The sequence below is a fragment of the Lepidothrix coronata genome, unplaced genomic scaffold (genome assembly GCF_001604755.1).
Source record: "Lepidothrix coronata isolate B3197 unplaced genomic scaffold, Lepidothrix_coronata-1.0 Scaffold100, whole genome shotgun sequence".
Taxonomy (NCBI): Eukaryota; Metazoa; Chordata; class Aves; order Passeriformes; family Pipridae; genus Lepidothrix; species Lepidothrix coronata.
The window spans coordinates 1,042,321-1,069,275 of NW_016690280.1; the positions used below are offsets into that span (position 1 = coordinate 1,042,321).

Here is a 26,955-nt window from a genome sequence, read left to right on the forward strand (position 1 = left end):
CAAACAACAAAAAACCCTAGAGGCAGAAGCAGCACGTGCATCTCCCAGACCCAGAAATATTTATTATAGGTAATGGCTGCAGCAAAATTAATAAGCTTTAGAAAGCAACATAACATCTCCGGGATCTATGGGAGCGGGACAGGGAAGGCAGCTCTGTACATCAGGCAGATGGGGCTCGAGGAGCAGCTCCAGGGCCAAGCAGGAGCAGCCAAGCCCCCGTCCCGCAGTGCCCCCGGTGCCCCCCAGCCCTGCACAGGAACCGGATCCCGGTGGAAGTGTCACCGTCCGGCTCAGCTGGGTGAGGAGGACACGGCAGACACTCCCTGCTCAGCCCAGCGCTGGCTGCCGTCCAGGCCGGTAGCTCTCCCTCAGGAGTCATTGTAGGTAAACAGCATTAGAATGAGCTTGTTTGCACAAGAGCTGCTCCGGCAGCGGCTGGAAGGACGAGTTACAACCAAACCCACAAGCCGCAGCTGCCGCAGCAGCCGAGCATCCCGGCCGGATGGGCTGCAGGGCCATGGAATTTCACCGGCACAGCCCCGACCCCCCAGCTGGCCGTGGGCACCTCCCGCTACGGCAGGGCAGCAGCACTTCCCAGTGCAGCCTTGGGAAAAGATCCTCACTGGCTGCTGGAGCAGCGGGAACCAGCCCAGGCAGCCCACGGTGCCATCAGCTGGAAAGGAGAACTTACCTTTAGGTGTGTTTGTGGAAAGGGGCTTTGGACAAGGGCATGGAGTCACAGGACAAGGGAGAACGGCATCACACTGACAGAGTAGGGTTAGATTGGATATTGGGAAGAAATTCTTCCCTGTCTGGCGAGGCCCTGGCACAGGTTTCCCAGAGAAGCTGTGGCTGCCCCATCCCTAGAAGTGTTCAAGGCCAGGTTGGACAGGGCTTGGAGCAACCTGGTCTAGGGGAAGGGGGTGGCATAAGATGGTCTTTGAGGCCCCTTCCAGCCCCCTGTGCCAGGGAAATGCTTTCATCGAGGGTTTCTTCACTCCTACCTTTCGGCCCTTCTGGGGCTCATTCCCAGAGCCTCTCTCACCACCCGTCACTCCTCCACCGCTCTTCACTCACAGGTGGTTGTGAAGGAAAGCTCTGACCAATCTGCAGATATTTAATTATCTGATTGCCCTGGGTAACAGCTGGACCCCAGCACAGGGCAGGGAGGGGGGAGCAGCAGGCAGGAGGCAATGAGGGCTGCGGGGTCTCCCAGAGAGATGGACCCACGGCAGCAGGGACACAGAAATCTCCCTGTGGAGATGGGTTTGTTCAAACTCCACCTCACTCCCACCTCCAGACCTTGTTCTGCCATCCCCTCCTAATCCAAGCCCACGGCTGGTCTCCAGGACACCCGGCTGATGCAGACTTTTCCCCCTTCCTGCATGCGTCAGTGAGTTTAGAGCCCAGGTGTGATTTTTCTAGACCCTTTTGTCTGAGGTTTAGAAGCAGAATAAGCTTCATTAGCAGGAGGGAGGATTTACAATAAGTAATAGGTAGGTGCTACCTTGTGAGCCGTCAGCATTGTGCTAAATTACCAGCTGCTTTGCCGAGCTCATCTGCAAACAATCAGCTCCTCACCCAGAGAATAGAGCCTTAAACAGCTATTTCTTAAAAAAAACCCTTTGCTTTTAATCTTTATTTCCCAAAAGCTAAAATTTTGAATTAGCCCAAATGTACAAACTATAATTGCTTTGAGGTTTATGGTTCATTAGAATAATTAAAATACCACACGCTCGCTGATAAAATACCATGTCCCTCCACCACCAGGCTCTGGGTTTGTGCAGGTAAAGTCTTCCCTTGGCTACAGACCCACCTGATCCCTCGATGTGCTGAACTGCTGTCAATGAACCAGGGGGTTTGAATGCTTTTTTTGGAACCCCAGTCCAACTGCAACCCAAATCCAACCCAATCCAATCCAACACAACCCAATCCAACCATAAGACAACACCAAACCCAATTCAACTCAACCTAATCCCAACTCAAACCCAACCACGACCCAACAAATCCAGCCCAACCCAATTAATCCAACCACAATCCAACCCAAGCTAATCCCAAACCAAATTGAACCCAATCCAAGTGCAACCCAACACCAAGCCAAAACCAATCCGAGTAAAATCCAACCCAAATCCAATGCAAACCCAACCCAACACAATCCCAAACCCCACCTGATCCAACCCACCCCACCCAAAGCGCCCAGCAGGGCACTGGGAGGTGTGACAGGAGCGCTGGGAGTAGTCTGGGCGCTCTCAAACCATCTGAGTTGCTTCACTTGCTGATTCAAAACTCCCAAAAATCAGTAAAGAGACAAGGGCAGCCTGACCACAGGCCTGTGGGGACCTCAGAAACACCACATGTGTCAGTGGCCACTGGGACACTGGGACCAAGGCTGGCCCGTGGTGGCCTGGCCATGGCCAACTTGTGAGACTTGTGTCCTTGACCTGAAACATGGCAGGGCTGCGCTGTGAGACTTGTCCAATGTCAGTTCCAACAGATATTATTGCACCATCTCTTTTTTTTTTTGGTTTAATGCCCGAAATGACAGGCCAGGGACCGTGAGAGAGGCTCTGCCCATGGGCACTGCCACCACCCAGCTTTCGTATAACTTTGACTGATGACTTTAATATTAAGCATCAAATGCCCTGTCAGGCTGGTTTAAAAAAGTATTTCCTATCTTTAATTTGTCTTGGAATAAACTGATGTTTACGACACTATTAAAGCTGGCCCAAAAAGGGAACACTTAGTAAGCGTTCCAGCCAAATTTTTCTTTTTGGAAAGTTTTAATTAAAAAAAAAATATTCCACTGGCTCTCCTGTAAGAGCAATAACTTAGGCTTGATTTCCCTTTCCTCCAGGAGACGTCTTGTAAATATGTCTGCATGGGACTTTTGTTCCCAGAAACCCTCTAGGTAGCACATCCAAAAGCTCCCATGTGCCTCGGAAAAGGAACTTACTCCCGTCTCAGAGTAACGGGAGCATCTGAGGAGCCAAAGGGGGACACTGCATGGAAAGGTTTTGTGGGGACACGGCTGGCAACAGCCCCCTGGCACCGGGTGGGCTGTGCTGGTGCTCACACAGCATCGCTAAACAGGCCCTTAAATACCGTGTCCCTAAATAGTGCCTTTTGGAGTGGTTTTGGCGTGTTTGCAATTCCCATTCATCCACAGCATTCTCTGCTCTGGCAGCATCCCGTGAAGGCAGGAGTGATGATGGAGGAGCAGCTCTGGATGGGACAGTCCCAAACAAAAGCAAAGAGTGGTGACAGGAAATATTAAGCATTTTAAAAAAAATCCTTTCCATTAGTCCTTCCCATCCCTCTCCTAACCCTCTGGGAAGGTGTTTTGTTACACCTGCCCCAGGCAGGGCCAGTGCCAGCTCCAAGCACCCCAAGGTCCCAGCACCAGCCGCAGCCATGGAGTGATGCCGAGGCAGGATAAAGCCAGACCTCATCTTATGCCAGGGCTGGATAAAGCCCAGCCCCATCTGATGCCAGGACTGGATAAAGACTGGCCCCATCCTCAGCTTCAGGAAAACCAAGAAACAGCACAAATGTTGACTATTAAATCCAAGGATGGACATGAACCAGCAATGTGCCACTGAAACACTGAAACACTAAAACCTCTCACCCTCTTCTTCCAACACTTCAGAGCAGAGACCACCAGGCAGGTGGGGAACTTCACCCCTGCTGAAACCACACCAGGCAGGTGAGGAGCCCAGAGCATCCCTCAAGGCACTGGGGTGTTATGGAGAGGGTGTGATCCCCTGGGAACAATCTGTGCTGCCTGCCCCAGAAAGCAGAAAAAAAATGATTGACTTTTTCCTCTTTTTTTTTTTTTTCCCCCAAGACAAAAGCCCAGGAAGTTTAATTACTGTGGAAGAAACGTGAAGAAGGCTGAAATTTCAGCTCCCTCTTCTCTCAGTGACACCACAGAGCAAACGAAGCAGCAGCCCAAGGCTGGGGGAGGTGGGGGATCAGGGTGTTTGGGAGCGTCTCTGTGACCGGTTTCAAATGTCCTTCACTTCTCTCATTACAGCTCTTCTAAAAATATCAAATATAGATCTTTCCCTCATAATATTTTAAGATACTCTATTTATACATTAATTCTTTCAAAAATAAAAAGTGACACATACAGCAATTCAGTCACTCAGAGTCTTAAAAATTATTACAAAAAGCCACGACATCCATCCCCAGGGCGGCGGCAGCGGCGCTTTGGTGCAGGACTCACCACTGCGGGCTGGGGGTTCTTTTGAGACTTTCTTTTATAAAATATAATAATTCCAGCTCTCAATATCCTGGCTCTGCAGTCAAACAGGGCTCCTTCTTCCACCCTCCCCCATAAAAATGATCTGGAATGATGAGGGACTTGCACACTCGCTCTGCCGAGCCCTCACAGTGTGTCCACGGAGGCAGGAGCATCCTCTGAGGGCAGATGGAGCTGAAGGACTCCTCCTTTCCACAGACCCTAGGTTGGCCACACCAACAGCAAATGCTCTGTGAGGATGGAAATAATTCACCTTGTACAAGCAGCACTGCACAGACTTGGCACAGACAGACAACACACCAGGCTGCAAGCAAGGAGATGCCTAAAAAACAGCGCTGGAGAGTGGCAGACACAGCTTCAACACGGCACATCAGCAGCCTGGGCACTGGTGGGCGCATGGATGTGTCTGTGCAATGGGAATTAGGAAGTGGAGGTACCAAATAGCCAAAAAACAGGAGCAGGGTTTGTCTGGGGCTGCACCAGGAAGGCAGCATGGGCTGCTCACCTCGCCCAGCACTGAGGTTTATCTCACAAAAATCAAAATCCTTAAAAAAAAAAAAAAACAAAAAAAAAAAGAGCTCGAGAGGTTTGGTCCAAAATATCCTTACTCTGCCATGCCAGCACCTGCTGAGCCCCACCAGCCCTGAGCCCCCAGAGAGCCCACCCAGGGCTCGCTCTCGCCTGCAAGACCCGGCACTGCGGTGGCACGAGGAGGGCGGTCGCCTCACCGGGGCTGCCCAAGTCACCACGGGGGCTCGGCCCCCTCAAAGCGCTGCTGCAGCCCCAGCCTGGGGTTTGGTGTCAGCCGAAAGCACCCCAACCCTTCCCCTGCCCCCAAGGTCAGGGTGCTCCCTGGCAGCATGGAGAGTGTCGCTCAGGCCGGTTGGAATGCAGGGAAGGATCTGGGAGCACAGGACTGGCTGCTGGTCGCTCCTCCTTGGCAGGAACACTGGTGAGTGGGGGTCCCCCAGCTCCCACTGATGCTCCACGCAGCCAGTGAACGGTCCTGCTGTGAGGAACATCCTGCTCAGGGGCTCTTGTGCCATTCACAGTCTGCAGGCTCAGCCGCTTGGAGCACTTGGTTGCAGTGTGGAGCTGTCCCTTTCCTGGTTTTCTCATCACTGGGATGCAGGCTTCAGGCATCTCTCCATCTCCCCAGGACTGCTCCCATGCAGCCCTGGAGCACACACCGGGAGGAGAGGAGCATGTCATGATCCACACAAACATCCATCCAGCGGGCACAGGGATGTCCTCACCCCACGTCACACAGGGGCCTGCAGGACTCCGCCATGGATACCATGGAACACTCAGCAGTGGCGCTGCACAAACCCACAGTTATAGGAACTCCACATAGTTCTCAGGGATCAATCCTGTCTTGCCATTGAGGGTCCCTTCCAGCCAGCCAGGCTCCTGGGATGGGTGAACTGTGGAGAGAAAGAAAGGGCAGGTCACTACAGGAGGGGACTGGGGCTGCTGCTCCTTGTGTGCTGACCACATCAAAGCTGCTCTTGGAAGAGAGTGAGACCTTTAATTTGTGTTTATTTTTAAGAAAGGAAAACTAACAGAGTTAAAAATGAGCTTTGGGGTCCCTTCCAACCCAAACCATTCGATGATTCTGTGAACACACCAAGGGGCTCAGACAGCTGAAGTGCTCTGTCTGTGCCTGCTCTCCCATGGGACTCCTCGGCCTTTCCTTCCCCAAGTGAATCCCACCACACGACCAAGTGAGCCGCACACTCAGCTGCAGATGGCGTGTCCACATACTATCTGGAGCTGCTGGGCTGAGGGAAGTGAAGCATTTGGGATAAAAACAGGGGTTCAAAACTTTCTCCAGATGGGCTAAAATCTCTTTGAGGTTGGAGAGCATGGTCACATCGTAACCCTGCACATCCCGGCTCGGCCTTGGCCCAGTCTGGGAGGGAAACTGCATTAGCGAATGCTCCCGGCGGGAAAGCAGACCCTGCAATCTGATTGTGTGCAACCAGAAACCTGATCAGTCCTCAAAAGCCTTTCTTTATTCAATCAACTCCTGCAAATTTGCTGATTTTGCAGGAGCCAGGTCAGGGCTACACCGATGCAGTGTTTCGGAGCTGCCCCAGCCTCCCGTGACTCTGCAGGTCTGACTGTTCATGCCATGTCTGGAACCAACCTGGACAAGACACGAGTTTAACCAGAGCTCTCAAATGTGCCATTATCGACCATGTGGGTGTTGCTCACCGTGGGCAGCAGCACCCCAGTATCCCCATTGGATTAAGCTGCTGCTTGGTCACAAAGCTTAAAGTCCAACTAGTACCTGTCTGCATGTATTTCTGAGATCTGTTTGCCTTTGCTGGGGTTTGTAAAGCCCCTTGATCACAGCAAGACTCCCACCAAGCTGTGCTGGTTCTAACTCCAGCCAACGTGAGCCCCGACTGCACTGCTGAGTGACTGGAACACACTGTGTACTTTTTCCCTTGAATAATCCATTGATTTTTATCAGCAAACATAATGTATTTAATTCAAACTTGTTCCCCTCCTAATTCCCCTCCGAGCTGCTCTGATTCCCACGGGCTCTCAAAGGGGAGACCATGTTTATTTATTAGATGACTATGGAGCTGTTTAGATGAGGGGTTGTCTTTAATTCACATGGACTCATTATCTTCCCCTTTCTGCTGTATTCTCCTCTATATCCCAGGGCAAAACCAGTGTCTGTGGTAGCAGCTTCCCAAATGACAATGCATAACATATAAAAGCCAAGAACTACTTGGAAAGTAGTAAAAAATCTTTTCTTTACACTGGGATTATAACTAAGCCAGAGCTGCTCAGTTCCATGGGGCACAGATACTTGGTGCAGGAAACAGAAAAATGTATGTTCATTAATGTTGTCTTTCACTAAGCAAAGCCCACTTATTCCAGTGCTCAGTATCCAGAGGGACAAAGCACATGATACTTTTCCATCTTCTGCATGAAACACGACAGCAACTGCACAGAATATTTCTGGTGCTGGTACGTGGAATCTAATCTCTTCTACCCAGAAGCCCTCCAGGAATGGCTCTGTGTACAGCAAACACTGGGGCAGTCCCAGCTCACTGGGTTCTCCCTTGAATTCAGAAGGGTCTGTACCCAGGGGAGGGACCTGGCACGGTCACACAGCCTTGCTCTGCCGGCAGCACCAGGCACAGCTCTTGCCATCTCGCTTTCCCAGCACTCCAGGAACAACATCCTAAATATTGCACTGAAAAATGAGCCCATGTACCCCCAGGACTCACCGTTGTCAAACACGGTGCCAGCCGTGAAGGAGAGCTCCGAGTCGTGCTCGGCTTTGCAGGCGTAGAGCGCGCGGGCTTTGCGCAGTGGGGAGCTGCAAAGAGAGGGCAGAGGTTGGTACAAAACCACCCAGACAGACCAGCACCCCCTGCTGTGCCCAGGGGCGACCACGTGCTTGTTGAAGAGGGGTCCAAAGGCCTCTGCTGCTCTGTGAGGGTCCATGGCTACACTGCTTGGGGGAAGCATGAAGAAGACACCAGATGAAGCTGAAGGTTCTTGGGGATGAGCCACATTTCACTACAAGGTAAATCCCAATCTGACCCCAGCTGGCACCACGAGGACTAGAGCCCAGACTGGTGCCCACACAGCAGCAGCCCAAGCCAAGGTCCCCAGGAGAACTCCAGGCACTGGGTTGGAGCTGGAATGTTCTGTGAGTCTCTGAGGGGCCATCACCAACCAGAGGCTGGCACAGAGCAAAGGTGTCACCAGCCCCATTCTGCCAAACCCATCACTCCCGGGTGCAGCTGCAACCACAAGATTTCTCAAAGAAAAATCAGCACTGGGGGAAAGGTATTTCAAAACAGAAAACCAAGCAGGTCCATGAAGAATTTGCTGCACTTCTTTAGAGACTGTACCAGAAGGTAAAAAAGATTTAACAGCCATTAGATTTTGCTGGAAGTGTCAGCGTGCCCACGCTGCGGGGGAGGGAATCAGAGTGCAGAGAGCCAGGAATGGAGCGATCCACTGACAGAGCAGGGAAAATGAGGGACCTCACGGTCCCCCCAGCAAAGTGGAGGCATACAAAGCTGTCCCCACACATGGAGCCTCCTGGCTTTGGGCTGGAGCAAGGCTGGTGCAAAGTTGGGATACTGCCACGCTTCGGTGACGGTGGCGGTGACAGTGCCAACCTGCCCAGGCACTGGGCCACCCCACCAGCCAGCTCCATCCAGCACTCTGCAGGCTGCTCGGCTGGGACACGGCCAAGAGAAGTGATGGAAGTGCCCCTGGGAGCTGCTGGGGTGGGGAACAAGGCGTCACCATTCTCAGGTCAGTGCTTTCACCAGCTTTTATCTTTCCAAGGACTTGAACTTCCTCAGAGTTCCCTCTGAGCAAGCCCAGGGAAGCGGCAGTGCTTTGTGGCAAAACCAGTTCCCTTTCACAGCAAATCCCAAACCAGGGCAGCTGTGAATGGTTTTGGCTTTGCAGTGAAGAGAGCCCTGAAATGAAGGTCTCTCCTCTCAAAATTCCAGCTGCCTGACACAAGCAGCTCCCAAACACTTAAAACCCAGGATGGGCAAACAGTCCTCCCACTCCAGAGGGTCCTTCATTGCCAGGGAGGCACCACTCACGTGGAGTGCTTAAGAGACCATCAGATGAAAAACAAAAGGCTTACTACCTTGTTTATTCAAGTTGTTGGTTTTCTCCCCAAAAATCAACCCTTGCAGCCTGGTGTCCCTGGGCCCAACCTGCTCCTTGCCCACTGGCTGCTCTCTCGCTGCCACTGTGCCCAGCCAAGCCCTGTGGGGCTTTTGGGGACCCTGATGGTTGTTCTCATTCAGTTCCTGCCTCCAAGCATGGTCCAAGGTCAGCATGGCACTCCAGAGTGTCACTCATCTGTGCTTCTGTGGGCACTTGGGGGATGCTGAGCCTGTCCCTGAGGAGGAAGGCTGCTCGCAGGGCATCACGCACTGGCAGCCTCTGCGGACGTGCAGCAGAACAAATCAATGCCCTGCCAAGGGGCAGGAGCATTTGTGTGGCTGCAGGTGTGAGGGAAGAGCTTGGCCTGTGCCTGGCACCACCAAAGAGGTTTGGCACATCTCCCAAGTGCAGGGATTGGTGCCCCAGCTCTGCACCTGCCAAAGACTGGGAGCCACAATCCGCCAGGAATGGCAACAGCCTCTTGCTCCACTGTGCCAGGGTGGGCTCAGACAGGAGGAATTCCATTGGAGGGCACCCAGCACATGGCCCAGCAGTGACACTGAGTGTCTGCTGGGACCTGCAGTGCAGGCCCTGTGTCCACAATGTGGCACAATGGCACCCCGGGGGGACCCCACAGGGCTGGCACGCAGCACAGCCTGACCCACTGTTCCAGGGGCCACTGGGAATCCTCCATTGGTCCATCTGCAACTTCCAGGACCAATTTGCTCCAGAGACGTCCAAGCACACAGACGTGGGCAGAGAGCAGCAAACACCTGTGCTGCCCCATGTCCTTCACCCTCCTCAGATCCCAAATGAAGCAGTGGCCAGAAAATGGGGGATGACTGTGCTTTTCAAAGGCTCTTTACTCCTTGTAGTACACTTCTTACCTGCTGCAGAGCAGAGTAAAGCCAACTCAGGAGCTGAAGTGGCCAGAGAAAACCACCAAGACCAGCAGCGACACCAGGCACTGCGGCCACGACCTTGTGAGCACCAGCTCCTGCTCGCCTGGGCAGGAGATTCCCAGAGACCCAGGGGGGTTCAGAGAGTCTCTCCTGGGGCAGAAGGGTTTGAAAGCTCCTCTCTTGCTGAGTGCAGACAGCTGTGTTGCAGGGGTTTGAGCAGGATGCAAAGGGAAAGGGAAGTGAAGTGGGAGAAACCAGGGAAATTAAACAGAAATAGCAAAAGCAACAAAAAGCAAAGCGAATTGTGCAACAGACCTGATGGGGGATGAGTCGCTGGACGTAGAGGAGGTGGGCATAGGACTTGATGGCGCGGAGAACATGGGCCAGGACGGTGAGAGGGGTGACGTTGGGCTTGGATTCTGAGGGCTGCAAGACATAACCAGAGACCTTATCAACGTGCAACCACAGCAACAAACAGCAACCGAGAGACAGTGAGACGACAGCCGACGATAGCAAGTGCCTTGGGAATATTCAGAGCATGAGACACAGCTACGAAATGAAGTGCCAAGACCTTGGGAAGTGTTTCAAGGCCAGATCTGCATTTCTCTGGACAACAAGAGCTGGATCTTCCAATTAACCCCTGATCCATCGTCCCCTCTGCCGAGGAGGGGTCTCACTGCTGGCAAGCCAGCCACTTACCTGCCTTGTATTTCCCCCAGTGCTGCCAGAAATAGCTGCTGGTAGTTCTGGACATTAATGATGCCTGTGACCAGCCTCCACCCCCTCTGTATGTCACTTGTTGCAGTGCTCATGCAGTTGGTGCTATAAAAATGTCATTGATTATGTTTTCCACGTTTTACATCGCAGAACTCTTTTTTTTTTCCCCTCATGCAAACAGCTCTTCACTTTCAAGACACAGCTGTCAACTGAAACTGAATCAATTTACTGAACTGGTAAATGCATGCAGAAGTGTTTGGTTCCTTCAAAACTGTTCGATTCAGGTCATTCTCTGGTTCGCTGAAAAGCAATTATTGTACTAAAATACCAATTTGACTCTGATTCATCTACTGTTTCTATGTTTAGGAACTCATTGGTATTCCCTGTCCAATTCAGATTATAAACTCTATCCCTGATAAAACAACAGAAAATCCTCTCCCCACTGCAAATGCTTCTGTAAAAGCGAGAAGTTTTGTAAAAGCACCATGGTTTATGTTTTTTCCCTTGCGAGAAGGACTACCTCTGATCACATAGGTCTGTGATGAGGTGGGCACAACCCACTGGCGACCCCCAGGATGTCCTCATCCCTGTCCCTGAGCTGGGGCCTCCCAGGGGAGGGGGAAGGGATACAGGGAACGGGGGCTTCAGAACATGTGGGAGAACCTCAGCCCTGCTGGAGCAGTTCAGACCAACAATTTAACCTTCTGTAGTGTCCTCTGGCTGCCACCGCACAGGGATATTCATGACATGGACACTTTCCCCCTGGAAATTGGACCACCCCTGCTTAAGGCCAAACTCTTGGCTTTACTCCTCATAGGAGCTGTGTCACTGGATTCAACAGACATTGATGAATTACAGGCAACACCTTTATTATGTCAGAGGATTATATGCGTATAGAAATGGGATACGACAGTGCAGCACCAGAGGCTGGAAAACAGGGAATGCTCACAGGCAGGCTACAACCAGAGATCCTCAAAATGTTCTGCTAATAATAATCGTTATTTAAGAACAATTTTTTTGCATTTCTTATCAATAAAACTGTCTGTCATTTGAAAAATGAGTAATTACCTGTTTACCTTGGTCTTTAGCGAACCTGACAGCCATTGGTACTTACCAGATACTCGACCTACTGCTACCTCCAAAGAGAAGGAGGTGCTACCAAGACCACCAAGTCATCCCAAATTGCCAAAATTAACCCTTCAAGGACCAGTTCTTGTGAACAGATGGCACAATAATTCCCTTCTCCAAGAGGAGCCTGGCCAAGGTGGAACTTGGAGGGGCGATGAGCTGGAGACCAAAATGTGGCTGGGCCTGACCCACTGAGAGTGGCCACCAACACCCACCAGCCCTCTTGCCACTGCGCCCACCGCAGCTCCAGGCAGAGGGCTTAGGGTGCAAGAGGACATCTCACTGGGTGTGTCAGTGTGGGATGGGGCACCGTGACATCCCACGGGGTGCACCAGCGATGGGACAGCCACCACCTCCACCACTGACCTTGGTTGTCCTCACTGCACGACAGAAGGAAAATCCAACTGTACAGGGCTCTGGGACTAGAAATTCCCAATGCACTTTCTGAGATGAAATCATGTCAAAAGAATGCAGCTCTCACTTCCCCTAAAGTCGCTCTGTCATCGCTCCACAACTGCGCACCCACTACGCTAATGGCAGTGGGGAATGCAATCAGCAGGACTCTAGATGTCTCTGCAATGGTGGGTAAAAAAGCTCGACTGCAAGCACTGGCACTCAGGCCAGCCTCTGCCTAAGAAGTTATCAATAATTTGGAGTAGTATTTTGGTGTCTTTGGATCCTTGGTGGCAAAGAAAACACTCTCCATGCCCACCAAACCAGCAGAGAGAACTGTTAACTAATTGGTGTGCAGACCACTCTGTTCCCATCAGGTTGCTCACAGAAGAGATGAACATGGTCTTACAATGGCTGATCTGCTCCTGTGCAGCTCTGCAAGTCCGTCCAGCACATTTCCTCAAGAAGAACCCATGGATACCTCAGGACCCACCTGAGCTGCAGCCCAGCACTTACAGACCTCAGGGTATGATGCACACAAAGGGTTCATCTCCCTTCCATGAAATACAGGTATTTATTTTCAAGATGCTGCTTGAATATCACCTTTCTGAGCTTATCTAAGTGCAAGAGCCGAGTCCTGTCTCGTTGGAGATGTCAGTGCATGCGACCAAATGGACTATCCCAGCATCTCTGGCATTTTGGAAAACAGTTTTCTTGTAGGATCCAATTTCCTTTGTTTCTCATGAAAAGAGTAGAGCTGGTGAGAGGCTGGGGGGAAGTGCTGGCTGCTGCCTGCAGGCAGCAAATGTCATCTGGACCTTTTTTTTCTTTCTTCTTACTCGCGAGGGCTTTGCAAGGGGCTCTTCCTGTTGGGTGCACAGTGGAAACAAAACAGAGAAAATTGCTAAGAACCAAAACCACCAGAAGCAGCAAACAAAGAAGTGGCTCAAATTAAGAGTCTTCCAAGGTGGGAATGGACATTTCCTCAGCAGAAGCAGCCAAGGGAACTCCATGATTCTGTAGCCCAAGGCATCCCGAGGCTCTCGCCTTTCCTGCTGGTCCGTCTGTGCCTCGGAAGCAGCGACTGAGACCCCGTGAGGAGGGACCTCTGCCAGGAACGGGCAGGGTGAGGAGGGTGTTGTGCCACAGCCTCTGCGGGGGCACCTGCACCTTCCACTGCATGTGGCAATCCCTCTGACAATCCCACTCTTCCAGCAAACAGTGTACTTAGAAATGAATTTAGGAGCTAAATCCTCCTCCCTGCTTCTCGTGCCTGCCATACACACTGCCTTTCCCATGCAGATGTCTAATTTGCTGCCCAAACATGTTAAAAAAAGCAGTAACTCTTGCTTCAAAACTCTGCTGGAGTTGCTGGAGCTAAAAAATCTCTCTTCTAACCTGTTTTCATAACCTGCCTCTTTCATTCCTCTTCCTCTGCAATCCGCCCCGGCTGCCTCGCTTTCCTCACCCAGCTCAGGCCCTCCAGGCATGTGCAGCTCTGAAGGACTGTTCTCAGTGGGTTTCCAGACAACTTCTGCTGCTTTGTTCTCTGGGCTGAGAGGACATCGGTTCCACTTCAAACATGTTTACAACTTGTTGTTTATTTTTGTGGAACTTGGGGCTATTTCTGACACAGAACATCTCACAGCTATGGATGGGCAGAGCCCACTGAGGGATTAAAGCCCTTTCATGAAATCACCTCAAGAAAAACAACAATATTCCCTTTCTGACATGATCAGTACCTGACTGCAGCATAATACATCAAGGATCATCCAGCCCTTTACTCCCTGATCCATTCCTCTAGAACAAAGCTGCAGAACATAAGGTTCTTCTCAAAGATAACCAGAAAAAAGAAAATTACAGTTTTACGTAATGCCAGGGCACTTCAACTCTGCTGAAACAAGGACAAGACTGCAGGTCCCCAGCAGACATGGCTCTGTTGCCTGAATGAAATCGGATGCAGCCTTGGGTTGGAAAGCTCATGGAGCTCATGCAGTGCCACAGGCCCTAGCAAAGCTTGGAGTAGATGGATGGGCTCTAGGAAGCAGCTCTGGGCACTGGCTGCACTGTGGGTCAGTGACACACCACCCCATACCTCACCACCAGCTCACAGGGCTCCAGACTGGCAGGGTTCTTCCTCTGTTTGGTACTTTAACACAAGAAAAATGATAAATTCTCTCCAGAGTTATTCTCTCGGGAGTTATCTTGCTGCATGGTCATTTGGGTGAAAACAATGACACATTTAGGGAAATAAGCAGACAAAATGCCCTGTGGTCAGCATTGTTTGACCAAACTGGTCAAAAAAAAGCTCAAATTCTTCAGCATGGACCTTCCCCACATCTCCATTTACCAGTTCCCCATTTCCATCTCCATCAACACAGATTACAGGATCTTCTTTCCAAGAGCACGGACGTGTCCCTCTGTAATCCTGGTGACACCCAGCACATGGGTGTGTCTTGTCACTTTGCTGCTTGGCTGAGTTCCCACATGTAGAAATATTTCCCTGTTTTAGTCATTTCATAAACCATCTAAAAGCTTTTCTACTGGAATAAGAGAGAGACCAGACGAGTTCTGACTTTGGGAAGAAGAGCTGGAGTTGTTGTCTCACTTAATAGACATTCCTATTTCCAAACGGAGCCGGATGGTGCTCAGTGGTGCAGAGGGATGTGATGACTGTGCTGGTTTGGTACAGAATTCTGGCACGGAGCTTACAGCCTGCTGTTAATGCTGGAGAAAGTGAGTGAATAAGCAATGGATGTGTTTTCAGCATGAGTAAGCGTTGGAGGCACTGCAGGAAGGAAGTTTGCAGGACCAGCATGGTGTCAGCACAGGTGTCCTCCCCAGCAGGTGAGATCCAGGTGATGGGAGCATCGTGCCATCTTAACATGGAACAGTATTTCATTAATAGTCACACAGTTCATTTATAACAGAGAATTACCAGCATCACCAGCAAGTTACCAACCCACCAGTCACTGCTCTTATGTGGGACCAGCACTGGAAGTGGGACAGGCAGGGCAGGGGAATGGAGGCAACCACAGATCCACACTAATGGGGCTTTGGGTCCTACCCAGCACCCAACCTAGACATGATAGAGAGCCATAGAATGGCCTGGGTTGGAAGGGATGTGAAAGATCACCCAGTTCCACCCCCCTCCTATGGGCAAGGACACCTTCCACCAGAACAGGTTGCTGCAAGCCCCGTCCAACCTGGCCTTGAACACTTCCAGGGATGGGGCAGCCACAGATTCTCTGGGCAATCTGTGTCAGTGCCTCACCACCTTCACAGGGACGAATTTTTTCCTAATATCCCATCTAACCCTGCCCTCTGGCAGTGGGAAGTCAGTCCCCCTTGTCCTGTCACTCCAGGCCTTGTAAATAGTCTCTCTCCATCTTTTCTGCTGGCTTCCTTCAGTTACTGGAAGGGGCAATTGGGTTACCCTGAAGCCTTCTCTTTTCCAGGTGGAACAATCCCAATTCTCTCAGCCTTTCCTCACAGCAAAGGTGCTCCATTCCTCTAATCTCCTTTCTGGCCTCCTCTGGACTCGCTCCAGCAGGTCCATGTCCTTCCTGTGCTGGGACCCCAGAGCTGGAGGCAGCTCTGCAGGTGGCATTTCACCTGAGTGGGGCAGAGGGGCATGTTCTGCCTCGCTCCACCATTTGCTCAGCAGCTGTATTTTCTGCTCCATCAATATCCCCCCTAACTCTTCCTTTCTGCCCAAAAGGCTCTCAGCAGACTCAAAATCAAGCTGGAGGGTTTTATGTTGAACTGAGTGCTTTCAAACTGTGTTAAAGCTCTTAATTATTAATAGAAAAGTCGTAATGTGGCAGTAGGAAGCCAAACTGGCAGTTTAGAAGGGAAGTGTTGGTAAATCAGGAGCCAGCATCTTAGTCACGGTTTCTCCATCGTGCTGCAGCTTCTAACACGAGGTAATTCTGCAAGTCTGGGTGCATTAGTCACCAACAAATTGTGTTCACAATTAAGGAGAGCTCAACAGTCCTCCAGAAATCTCTCATTCTCCCTGGCATTCAATGCACTGCTATCTTACACCCCCCAGAAAAGAAAACTCTCCCATCTGCCACCCCAACAACCATATGGGATTCTTGGAAAATGAAGGAAATTAAAGTCCCTGTGGGAGCACAGCTCCCAGATCAGCCGGGAGGGGTTGGTAGGACCAAATATTTGAGCTAAACATATCCTGTGCACTGGGCGGCCCTGCTCCGATGCCAAGCCAGGTTTGCCAGACATAAGTAGCTCAGACCTGAGGTATGTGGCTGAGAGTGACCTTGTTTCGGGAAGCTGGAGCTGCAGGGAAGGTGACTGATATGGAACAATGCTGTCCTTGCTGCCAGCCACCATCACCCTGCACTGGTGGACGACAGCCCCGATCCCCTGCCCGAGGCTCTGTCAGGACCAGCCCTGCAGCACTGCCCTGGGAGCCCAGCTTTGAGTGCAGGGCAAGGGGATTTGGTCTTTATTTCCCAAAAACAAGTTTCCCTTTTGCTGGCAGAGCCATTCCACTGCAGGGAGCCAGGAGGGATTGCCCAAGGGAAGTGATGCTGGGAGCTGACTGCTCTGCCCCAGGGGGTCTCAGGCTCTCACAGGAGCCCCAAAGGAAAAGCCATGCTCTGCAAGCACCCAAGGAGGCAGAGATTTTGGGATGAAGGAGAGCAGAGATTTCAGGATGGCAGCAGCAACCATCCCCACAAGCTGGTATTGCCAGCTCTCCAAAGGGAGAGAAGTTCCCTTTACTTTTTAAGTAATTTCTGGAAATGACCAGAACAGCTACTCCCCACCATAAAAAACTAATTCCTGGCTAAGGAATATTCCTCGCATAACTTGATAGGAGGCCATTTCCAGGCTCAAATCCTAACAGAAAACAAAGACAGTTTATTTAAGCCTCATCAAACTCTCATTTTTTACCATACAAATATTCTCCCCGCAGTGTAAGGAGCCAACACCTGCCCACGTAGGGCACATGCAGTGGGAAAAACAATGGGGATTATTTGGGCCTGAGAAGGTGATTCAAGAATAACAGATGAGTAAAGCCACTGCATAATAATTTTCTGCATTTACTTGATTTCCCTGATTCCCTTTTGTTCATCTGGCCTCGTGCTGCTTTGTTTTGCAGCTTTCTGCAAACATCAGTTACGAAAGCTGAGCAGAGCATTTCACTGCAAAACCCAATAAACACAATACTGAAATGATCCAACTTTATCATATTTATCAAAAGAAATTGCATTTTTTTTCTGTTCTTTCTTTTTTCATCCTTTTTTCACTTGAAAACACCAAACTTTGTAATAACATTTTTGCCTCAGCATCTCTCACCAGCAAAACTCTCCTCCTCCTCCAGTCGCACATCCCCTCCCAGTGCAGCCCAGCTGGGAGGTGTGAGCACCACAACCCTCCCAGTTTACTGGCCCAGCCTCAATTCCTCTCCCTACCACCAAGCTGGACATGTATCCTTGGAGAACCCTTCCCAGTAATAAAATACAGCAAAGGTTATTACATTCAATTAACTTCTTTCAGTTAGTTATTTTCCCACTTCTTATTCCTTGTGCTCTTCCAAATCTCCCTGTGCTGTACCCACTGCTGTGCCCAGAGTCCCCCCAGAAGTCTCCAACACAACCTCCTCCTCAAGCAGAGGTTGGAAGGGGCCTTAGAGACCATCCAGTTCCATCCCCCTGTCATGGGCAGGGACACCTTCCACTAGAACAGATTGCTCCAAGACCTGTCCAACTTGGCCTTGAACACTTCCAGGGATGGGGCAGCCACAGATTCTCTGGGCAACCTGTGCCAGGGGCTCACCACCCTCACAGGGACGAATTTTTTCCTAATATCCCATCTAACCCTGCCCTCTGGCAGTGGGAAGCCATTCCTCCTTATCCTGTAGCTTTGGGCCCTTGTCCAAAGTCCCTCTCCAGCTCTCTTGGAGCCCCTTTAGGCACTGGAAGGGGCTTTAAGGTGTCCAAAGAGTCTTCTCTTCTCCAGGCTGAATGCCCCAGCTCTCCCAGCCTGTCTCCAGAGCAGAGGGGCTCCAGCCCTCAGAGCGTCTTTGCAGCAAAAAAAAAAAGGGAAAAAGGGGATAAACTTTCCCTGCTCCTCAGGGTTCCCACAGAGTCAGTCTCTAGTGAGATCCCCACGCATTGTTTGAAGCAGGCAACGCTTTCTGTGCCCACACCTCCCTCTCCTCTCCCCGCTCCCAGCCCTCAGCCTGGTGTGGTCAGAATCCAGAGGTATTTTCCTCTCCTCCGCAGGGGACACAGCCACTGGTGTTCATGTTTTAGCAAGTGCTGGTGCAGGCAACAACAAAAGATGAAACACTGCTCCTTTCTCCTGTCAGTTCCTTTCCCACTGCTGGCTACACCGTCCAGGACACCTTCCCTGCTGGACGCCTGTGGATCCCTCACTCCCTCCGGAGCCGCGGTGCTGAGCCTGGAGTGGGATCGGTGCCAGTGTGCGGGGGCAGGCAGGGAATTGGCAGCGGTTCTTGCGCTCCTGACAATGTCCCAGCTTAGCACAGCCCTGTCACCAGTGTCTGCACAGCGGGGTGAGCACGGCCAGGGGATTGGGTTACCCCCAGGTGAGATAAAGCGGTGCCGTTACAGCTCCAGCTAATTTATAAAGTTAATTAGGCACAGGGATCTCCTTTCAGAGGAGACAGGATGTCTTTGTGAGAGAGCAGCCCTGTTCTCCTCGGCCCCTTCAGGGGGAATTGTCAGCCCTTTGCTGGGAAATCGGATCGCTTGGGAGGGGTGGTCACCCCGGGACAGCCGCCCCGCGGGGGTGGTCCCCATCTGAACCCTGCTCACGCTCCGCTCCACTGCCCAGCTCCTTCCCAGCCCTGGCAGCTGGAGCTGCCGGGCCACTGGGGAGGTTTGGGACGTTTTCAGCACTTCTAGTGCCTGTGTGGTGCTGCTGGAGGCCAGCACTGCCTCAAAAACACTCCCACAGCCGTCAAAAGACTTTTACAAGACAGAGTCTGGGCTACATCCTCGATTTTGAATTCGATCTCCCCACAGAAAGAGAAACCAAAGAATGCATTCGGCCGTTTCACTAAAATATTTCATCCAAGGTGACATTTATAGGTGGCAGGAAGACCTAATGTACCATCATTTTGCTTTCAGCAAGCTCAATAAAAATTTTGGCTGGGCTTGCGCTTGAGATTCTGCCCAAGGGAAACTCAGATGCCGACTGAGCGAAGAGCTGGGAGCGGAGTTGGGTAAGGGGGCTGAGCAGACCGGACCAGACAGAACATCCCAGGACTCTGAAATCAAAGGGGGCAGGCAGGCAGAAGAGGAGAGAGAGAAAAGGAAAGGCAGGATGATGATCCTGAGCTCACACACCAGTGCAGAGCACTCGTCACACACACTCAGCACACACAGTGCCTGCAAGTGCCCCGGGGAAGGCTCTGTTGCAGCATCTTTGATTCCTGCATCCATCCCCCCACAATGACTGGGATGTATTTGAAATCCTGCTCCATTTGAAAGTAAAATTTCCAGTAGCCAATATTTGTCTGAGGCAGTTTCTTTGAAGAAGATGCTGCTATGCAGCGATCTCCACACTAATTACAGGAATTAGGAAAGCAATGGGAATGCAAGGTCCGTATTTATTTTTCCAGAGCTTTCCAGAAAGCTGCCTTTTAAGCATCATGTGCTGCTGAAATTTAAGGTGCTTTTTTAGATCTCTTGGAGGGAAATCTAATATAATTCAGCTTTCGAGAAGCACCCTTAGATGTTCCCAGAGCATCACCCTAATAGAACAGTTCTCTTCAAAGGCAGAAACTTCTCAGAAGTCTCCTGAGAGGCAGCATTGGGAAAAGTTGTGGATGATGGCAGTCAGGCTGGAGGAGCTGCAGGATGACCTGGAGTGTGGAGCTTCTGAAGAGGCCATCGGTCGGTCTGTCTGTCCCCTGCAGCCACCCACACATCCCACACGGAAAACAGCACTCACAGACACAGCAAGGCAGTGGATTCAAAGCTGGGAAAGGAATAATGGGCACCTGACCCCATTGGTGAAGGGCTCTCAGTCTGACAAATTATTTTTGTTTTAATGGATGAGCCTGGAGAAAATACTTTGACATACAACCACTGGATCAGATTGGCTTGGCCACAGTGCTGGAGACTTGTTTTATGAGAATATTTGGCTTAATTTTCAAGTTCAATTTGTGGAAAGTTTCTAGACCAAGAGCCAACTGAAAAGCGAAAGAGCCAAAGCTTTGCACAGTTGCTGTGCCAAACTCCAGGGCATGTGAAAATCCCACACAGCAAAGGAACAGATCCCACCTTTTCCTCCTACGAGCCCAGAGGGGCTGGTGGAGGCGGCATCCCATCGGCACAGGGCTTCTCTTGCCCAAATATCCCACTTTGAATGGAAGTTTGTCACTTCCCTCTCCCCTCTCAAAACAAATCCTGGTTCCTGTGGCCCACTAGCATTGTTCTTTTCCACACATCTTAAAATACCTCATGGAAGCACACAGATGCTCAGGAAATAAATTCTGGATTATTTAAATGCAACATGGGAAGAAATTCATAGAATCATCAAGATCTGGCAAAAGACCTCCAAGATCAAGATCAAACTTTGTATGATATATATGTGTATATATATAGAAAATTTAAGACATATGGCCATCAGCAAATAAGCCTCAGGTATATTTATCTGTGGAGTTTACTGAGTTTGCTGCTTGTGTTTTCCATGAGCCAGGTTTAAGGACATTTGCCAGAGCCCTGAATCACTCTGGTTTACTGAGCTTTCTCACCACAGGCACGATCTAGGACTCCCAAGCTAAAACTGTTTTAAAAGAAACAAACATGCAAACACCCTCGAAACAGTCTGCACCAAAAAAAAAATAAATAAGTCATAAGATAGTTTGAATATTATGTCATTTGGAATCAGCCAAGCAGCAGACTGGGAATTTAAGGAGCTTTTCATAACTAAGAGGACTGGGAGATAGGCGGGTTCTGTTCTAACCTGGCAATGATCTCTGCTCCTCCTGAGCTCAAACCAACCCTTGTCTGAGACACAAAATCCAGTGCCTACCATCCCTACCCCATCTCTGTCCCATCCCTGCCCCATACCTGCAACATCCCTGCTCCTGGGAATGCCCAGGTCCTCCAGGAGATCCCCAGAGCAGGATGTTGGCTTTGCTGGCTGGAGCATCTGCCTTTTTCTTCCCAAAATTTGGCCTTTTCTCCTCTCCCAGGCCCCAGCCCACCCTGCAGTGCTGCCAACCACCCTTCACTGTGCTCATGATGAGCCACTGCAGCAAACCTGGTTTTCTTTTGGACGCAGAACCTGACACCTCATTTTTGCTGTGCTGTCCCTATTCTTTTCTCATAAACTTTTAATATTTCCTGTCACTCCAAACAGGAGAGGAAACACATTTGGGGTAACTTCAGTCCACTCTATGTCAAATGCCACAGGCTGACTTTCAGCTGCTGGGACAGTTCCTGGCCACAACCACTCTGCCCTCCAGACAAAATGATGAGCAGATCTGGTTTTAGGGGTGTCCCAGGGTATTTCCTTGTTCCCACAAGCAAAACAACAGCACCTCAGACCTCTGTGAGAAGATGGGAAAGATGCAAATCCCAAAAAGCCACACGAGGAGGTATCAAGGGGAGGGGAGAAAAAATAATTGTGCATCGTGGCACTGCCTGGAAGGCACCACTGTGAGCAGCAACTTTGCTGAGGAGCCAGGGTTGCTGACCCAAGGTTGGGGGCGCTTCTTGCACCAGCTCCAGCCATCCCACCCCACCGGGACCACAGATTCCAGGTGTAAAGCCCCCAGTCCCAGCTTAAGACCGCAGCTGGAAAGAGGTCTGCTCCTCTTATAAAGCAATTTAGATAAGGCTTTTCTGGAGCAGCTCTGATTACAAGATTTCACATAATCCCTTAAAAATGCCATTTATTGTTTGGCAGCCCAAAGATCTGCCCCTCAGGGCTGGCCTTAGCGATCCAAACCCAGATTAGGCAGAAACCCAGAGTTTTGGGGTCTGGGTTGAGCTTTGCATGGCTGCACAGAGCTGGGATAGAGGAAGACACTGCCCTCCAGCCCCAGTTTCCATCTTGGGTTCACTGTACCCCACCTAAGGGTGCTCAGAGAATCAATTCCCCTGACAAAGGGCAGCAGAGGACACACAGTGGCAGACGAGGGTCCCAGGGGGACCCCAGCCCTGTGCTGCTGGCCCTGACACGCCTCTCCAGCTCTTGGCTTTCTCTGGAGCCACCGTGGCTCCCGGCCAGGCGGCCACAATGCGGTGGAAGGAAGAAGAAACAGCTTTGTTTTACCCAAAGCCTTGCAATTAATCAAGTTCCTATTTCCTCGCAGTCCCATGTTCTCCACCCCAAATGCACCAGGCAGCTTCCACCCATGTCAGAGAAACAGAAAATGAAGTAAAAAAGAAATGTCTTTACTATGGCAGGCACCACTCGGGTGGCATTTAGAGTCCAGAGAAATACAGGACCCTTCCAGGCAGGCTGGCAGCCCCATCCCTGCCAGCCTCTGGCCCCTGAAATCCCCTCCTGGGCACCTGCTCTCTCACCCAGGAGGAATTCACACAATCACAGAATAATTCAGGTTGGAAAAGACCTCCAAGATCACTGAGTCCAACTTGTGACTGATCCCCACCTTGTCAATCAGACCAGAGCTCTGAGTGCCATGCATGTCCAATCATTTCTTCAACACTTCCAGGAGTGGTGACTACCACCTCCCTGGGCAGCCCCTTCCAATGCCTGACAACCCTTTTGCAAAGAAATTCTTCCTGAATTGGACTCTTCTGAGAACAAAACATCCCATTTTTTATCATGACACATGGCAATACAAAACACCAGTGTGTTTTCCTGGTCTTTTTCCAAATCAAAACTGGGGCTGAATATCAGGGTGGGAAAGAGCGGGTGATAATCCAAGTTCCTTGGGGACAGGAGCACTTGATTTATAAGCAGATTCCTTAAACAGAAGTCCCAGAGATACCATTTCAGAGGGCCATTCCCAAAGTGGCTGCCAGGAAGGCAGGATGAGGGTGGGACCTGCTCCTGCGCCTTTGCACCTCTAATTGCCATTATTCTTCAGGAATATAAACAACAGGAATGAGAGAACAGAGAGCCATGAAACCTCAGCATAACACGGGCCTGGGAGCAAAGGGAAAGGAACTGGAGGTCAGGCAGGTTAAGGGCTCATTTCTGGCACACCACAGCCCCTCTGGATGAGGACAGATGGGCAGACACAGCACAGTGGGCACTGCTTGGTCTCTCCTGAGGCTCCATCCAGTTCTTCCAGGGAGGAACCAGCAGCATTTAAAGGTCTATTTACTTCTCCTCACATGCTTTTGTATGTCACAGCTGATAACTGACAAAGTTATTTGCATTTTTAAGGGATCATTTATTCCAAACAACCCTACCCTATCCTGTTTGATACATTGCCCCATCCCTGGAAGTGTTCAAAGCCAGGTTGAACAGGGCTTGGAGAATTCCATGATTCTTCACCAGTTTGTTTCCTGCTGGACTTGGATTTGGGATGATGAGGGACTTCACAGCAGAGCAGAGGGATGGGGCAATGGGAAGAAGGAGCTGCCTTTTCACATGGTGCAGCATCGCCCCAGTCCCACGGCTCTGACGTGCTATTCTGTCTCCCACTGCCCCACAGCTCCCTCTCAACCACTTAGAGAAGTCCCTGGTGAAGGCTGTTTTGCAAATACAGTAATATTTGAAATTTCTCTCATCTTCAGGCACGGAAGGAGAAATGTTCAGTTTTAACTGGGATGCTTAATGAAGATTTATTCCAGTCCTGTAAATCAAAAGCATGTGGGAATAACTGCTCTTCCTTGGATTAACTGGGTTATTTTTTCATGACCACTAGACCTTAGATCTGCTGCTCATTTCTTTCCATACCCATGGAGGGTAAGAAATAGCCATACTTGGTCAGTGAGAAAATAAAGTTAAATGCAAATAGACATGATCTGACTAAATCTGAGTTTCCCAAGGTTACTATTTCCCTAAATGCCAAGTCCCTGCGGTGAAGGAGGGGCAGCAAACAGCCTGGGGTGGGGCAGGCTGGCAGCACGAGGGGCTCAGCCTGGTCCCTGTGCCCAGTGCCCTGAGCCCATGGGTGAGAATGGACACCACCACTGGGAATGCTGATGGGCCTTGAGAGCTGTGGAGGGCAAGAGACACTGCTGAACATGGGCAGGGACATTAGGGTGGTGTTGTATCTCCTTCTCTACCCCCTGCCATAGGCAGGGACACCTTCCACTATCCCAGGTTGCTCCAAGCCCCGTCCAACTTGGCCTTGAACACTTTCAGGGATGAGGCAGCCACAGCTTCTCTGGGCAACCTGTGACAAGGCCTTACCACCCTCATGGGGAAGAATTTCTTCCCAATATCCCATCTAACCCTGCTCTCTGGCAGTACAAAGTGATTCCCCCTTGTCCTGTCACTCCATGCCCTGTCCAGCTCCCTTGGAGCCCCTTCAGACTCTGCAAGTTGCTACAGTCCCATTTGCTGGGCATAAAATAACTGCTGTTTCCCCTCCTGTGGAGCAGCAGCAAGAAGGGGTGGATGGAGCAGCTCATCCTGGCACTCTCCCATGACAACTTGGCAGAGGGGTACACAACTACTCCTGAAATGGGGCATCCTGGGACCCAAGCAAGCATCCCACGGGCCAGCTGGGAATCTTGAGTGCTCTGTCACCACCCCAGCCGTCCCTATGTGCTCTGGCACTCCCTCCCATCCGAAAAGCCAAGGCAGCAGCCCATGGGTACCGTTCGCACATAGAGTTCTTGGTTGACCCTCAGCTGGCCCCAGCCCACCTTCACCAGCCCTGCACAGCCAGAAATGACTGTGAGAGCACACTGAATTCCTGTGACTCCACTGACCCCTCCAGCCTGTTTTGGCTGCTGTTTACTCCCCAGGTTGCACACATAGGTTGCTCAGTTTGCAGACAGCGGGACAGGAGGCCAGCCAGGAGCATCCAGCACTGCCCAACACCTAATTCAGACTGAGGCATTAGGTTATTTTAAGCACCAGAAGGTGATTTTAAGGAGGTTGTGTGTGTAACACGACCTGGCTACTGCTGCTCGTGTTTGCAGCACCCACCTCTGACCTGCCCTCAGCATGCCAAGCAGCTGCTCATAACCCCAGCACAGCAGGGCCCTCACACAGGGAAGGCTTTGAACAATACAGGGGACACAGATGAGACCAATGGACAAATAAAACAGAGGAGAAAAAACACAAGCAAACTCCAATCAAGGTGTTGGTTATCTACAGCAATACCTCCACACCACAGGCTGCCCAGGCAGAGCCGCCACAGCACTGTGCTTCTCTTAAAAGGTTTAAAACCCACAGTCTTAAATATTTCGATTTTCATGATCATGTATTTTAGTTTGAAAACTTCCTCCACTTCAGCTGAAGTATGTGTCTATGCTACACGGTGCTTTCTCCTTTGGGTTTTGCCATGTTTTCTACACAGGCAGGATAAAGAAATCTGATGGGATAAAGAAACCTGACGGGACACAGAAACCCAGTGGGATACAGAAACCCAACACTGCTGCTTTGGACACAAATGCCTCCCTGGGGTTTGGTGGCCCCGGGAACCAGCTGCGGTCTCCAGGCACCCACAGCCCAGTGACAGCTCCTGGCACAGGACAGTCCCGCTGACTCACCCAGTACAACTCCTGCCCAGAGCAGTTTTTCCATAAAAATAAACCCAGCCCTAATAAATAAATGCATTCCCATCGTAAAAGCCCGATTGGTGGCTGGGAAGGAAGAGCCTGCGCCCTGCAGCAAAACCATTTCCCTCTGGATTGGTGAAGGAGGACTGTGCTCCAGAGAAGGCATGTCAGAAGGACCCCATTCCCCTGGGGAGGGGGACAAGGGTACCAACACTGAGGCAGGGAGACCTCATCCCCAGCACAGCCACTGCTGTAACACCATCGTGCCCAGAGACCAGGGAAGAAGCGACACACACTCACGAGGGGGATTTAGGAACTGGCGCAGCTCCCGGTGGAGCAGACCTGGGGGATACATGAGCATTTAGCAGGGAGCCAAGAGGCTTTTGTAAACAGAAGCTCAAACAAACATCTCTCATTTCACAGATGGTGCTCACAATTTACAGCATTGCACATTTAAAGGCCACCTTGGGCACATCGGTGCTCCCTGCACAAGAAATCCTCCAGACCTGCAGGCCTCAACGTCTGTGCTCCAAGGAGCCTCCCACTAAGACCCGCAGGAGTTATTTCCACAAGAACATCGGTTTTCAACTTGGAAAGAAGTAAGAACACCAAAATGACCCAACTCCTTTCCCTGCAGTTCCCCAGTTTGGGTGAGTGCAGGCTCCCAGCTCAGCGGCCAGTCAGCTCGTGGGGGCTGCCAGGAGAGCCAACCCCTCCTGAACGGGGCCTCAACACGATGGCCCTGGTCCACAGCTAAAAAATTACAGAAAATACTGAAGAGTGCAAGAAAAAACCCAAAGTCCTGAAGCAGAGCCCAGAGATGAGTCTCCCAGGACCAGCAGAGAATGTGGCAGAGTGTTTGAAGGAGCTGAAAGGCCAAGGCACCCCAAGACCCTCCCCATGGCCACAGTCCCTAATTGTGGGCCTGGTAATTCCAGGGGAGCGCCAGAAACCCTCACATGGCAGCACCAGATGCCACAGCCTGCGGCAGAGCGTGTGGCTGCCCGAGGCTTCCTGCAAAGCCCAGATTACTCAGCTGCTTGGAAAAACAGAAGCAGCTTTATACAGACATTATTTGGGCAGCCCCGCGGAGCAGCGGGGACGGAGCCACCGGACACTGGCACCATTCAGACACCCTGCCCCGACCCAGCCCACAGCCACAGGGCAGGGGTGGGGACAGACCCACTGCTGGCAGCCCTGCTCACTCTCCTCATCCTCACCACTGCAA

At 51.1% G+C, this 26,955-nt stretch overlaps 1 protein-coding gene across 4 annotated transcripts in view; it reads right to left on the reverse strand.

Moving 5' to 3' along the window:
- Positions 1 to 722: 722 nt before the first annotated feature.
- The window catches only part of ARHGAP26 (Rho GTPase activating protein 26), a 116,904-nt gene continuing 90,671 nt past the window's right edge, over positions 723 to 26,955 (reverse strand). The window contains exons 21-24 of one of the 4 annotated variants that reach the window (XM_017822969.1): positions 10,098 to 10,254; positions 8,441 to 8,461; positions 7,510 to 7,681; positions 723 to 5,685 (exon numbers count right to left, since the gene is read on the reverse strand). In XM_017822969.1, coding sequence (XP_017678458.1) covers positions 5,597 to 5,685; positions 7,510 to 7,681; positions 8,441 to 8,461; positions 10,098 to 10,254 — 439 coding nt within the window. In that variant the 3' untranslated portion in view covers positions 723 to 5,596. Of the gene's footprint in view, positions 5,686 to 7,509; positions 7,682 to 8,440; positions 8,462 to 10,097; positions 10,255 to 11,168; positions 12,933 to 26,955 lie in introns of those variants that run through there. The other 3 variants (XM_017822966.1, XM_017822967.1, XM_017822968.1) reach the window with 3 other exon arrangements.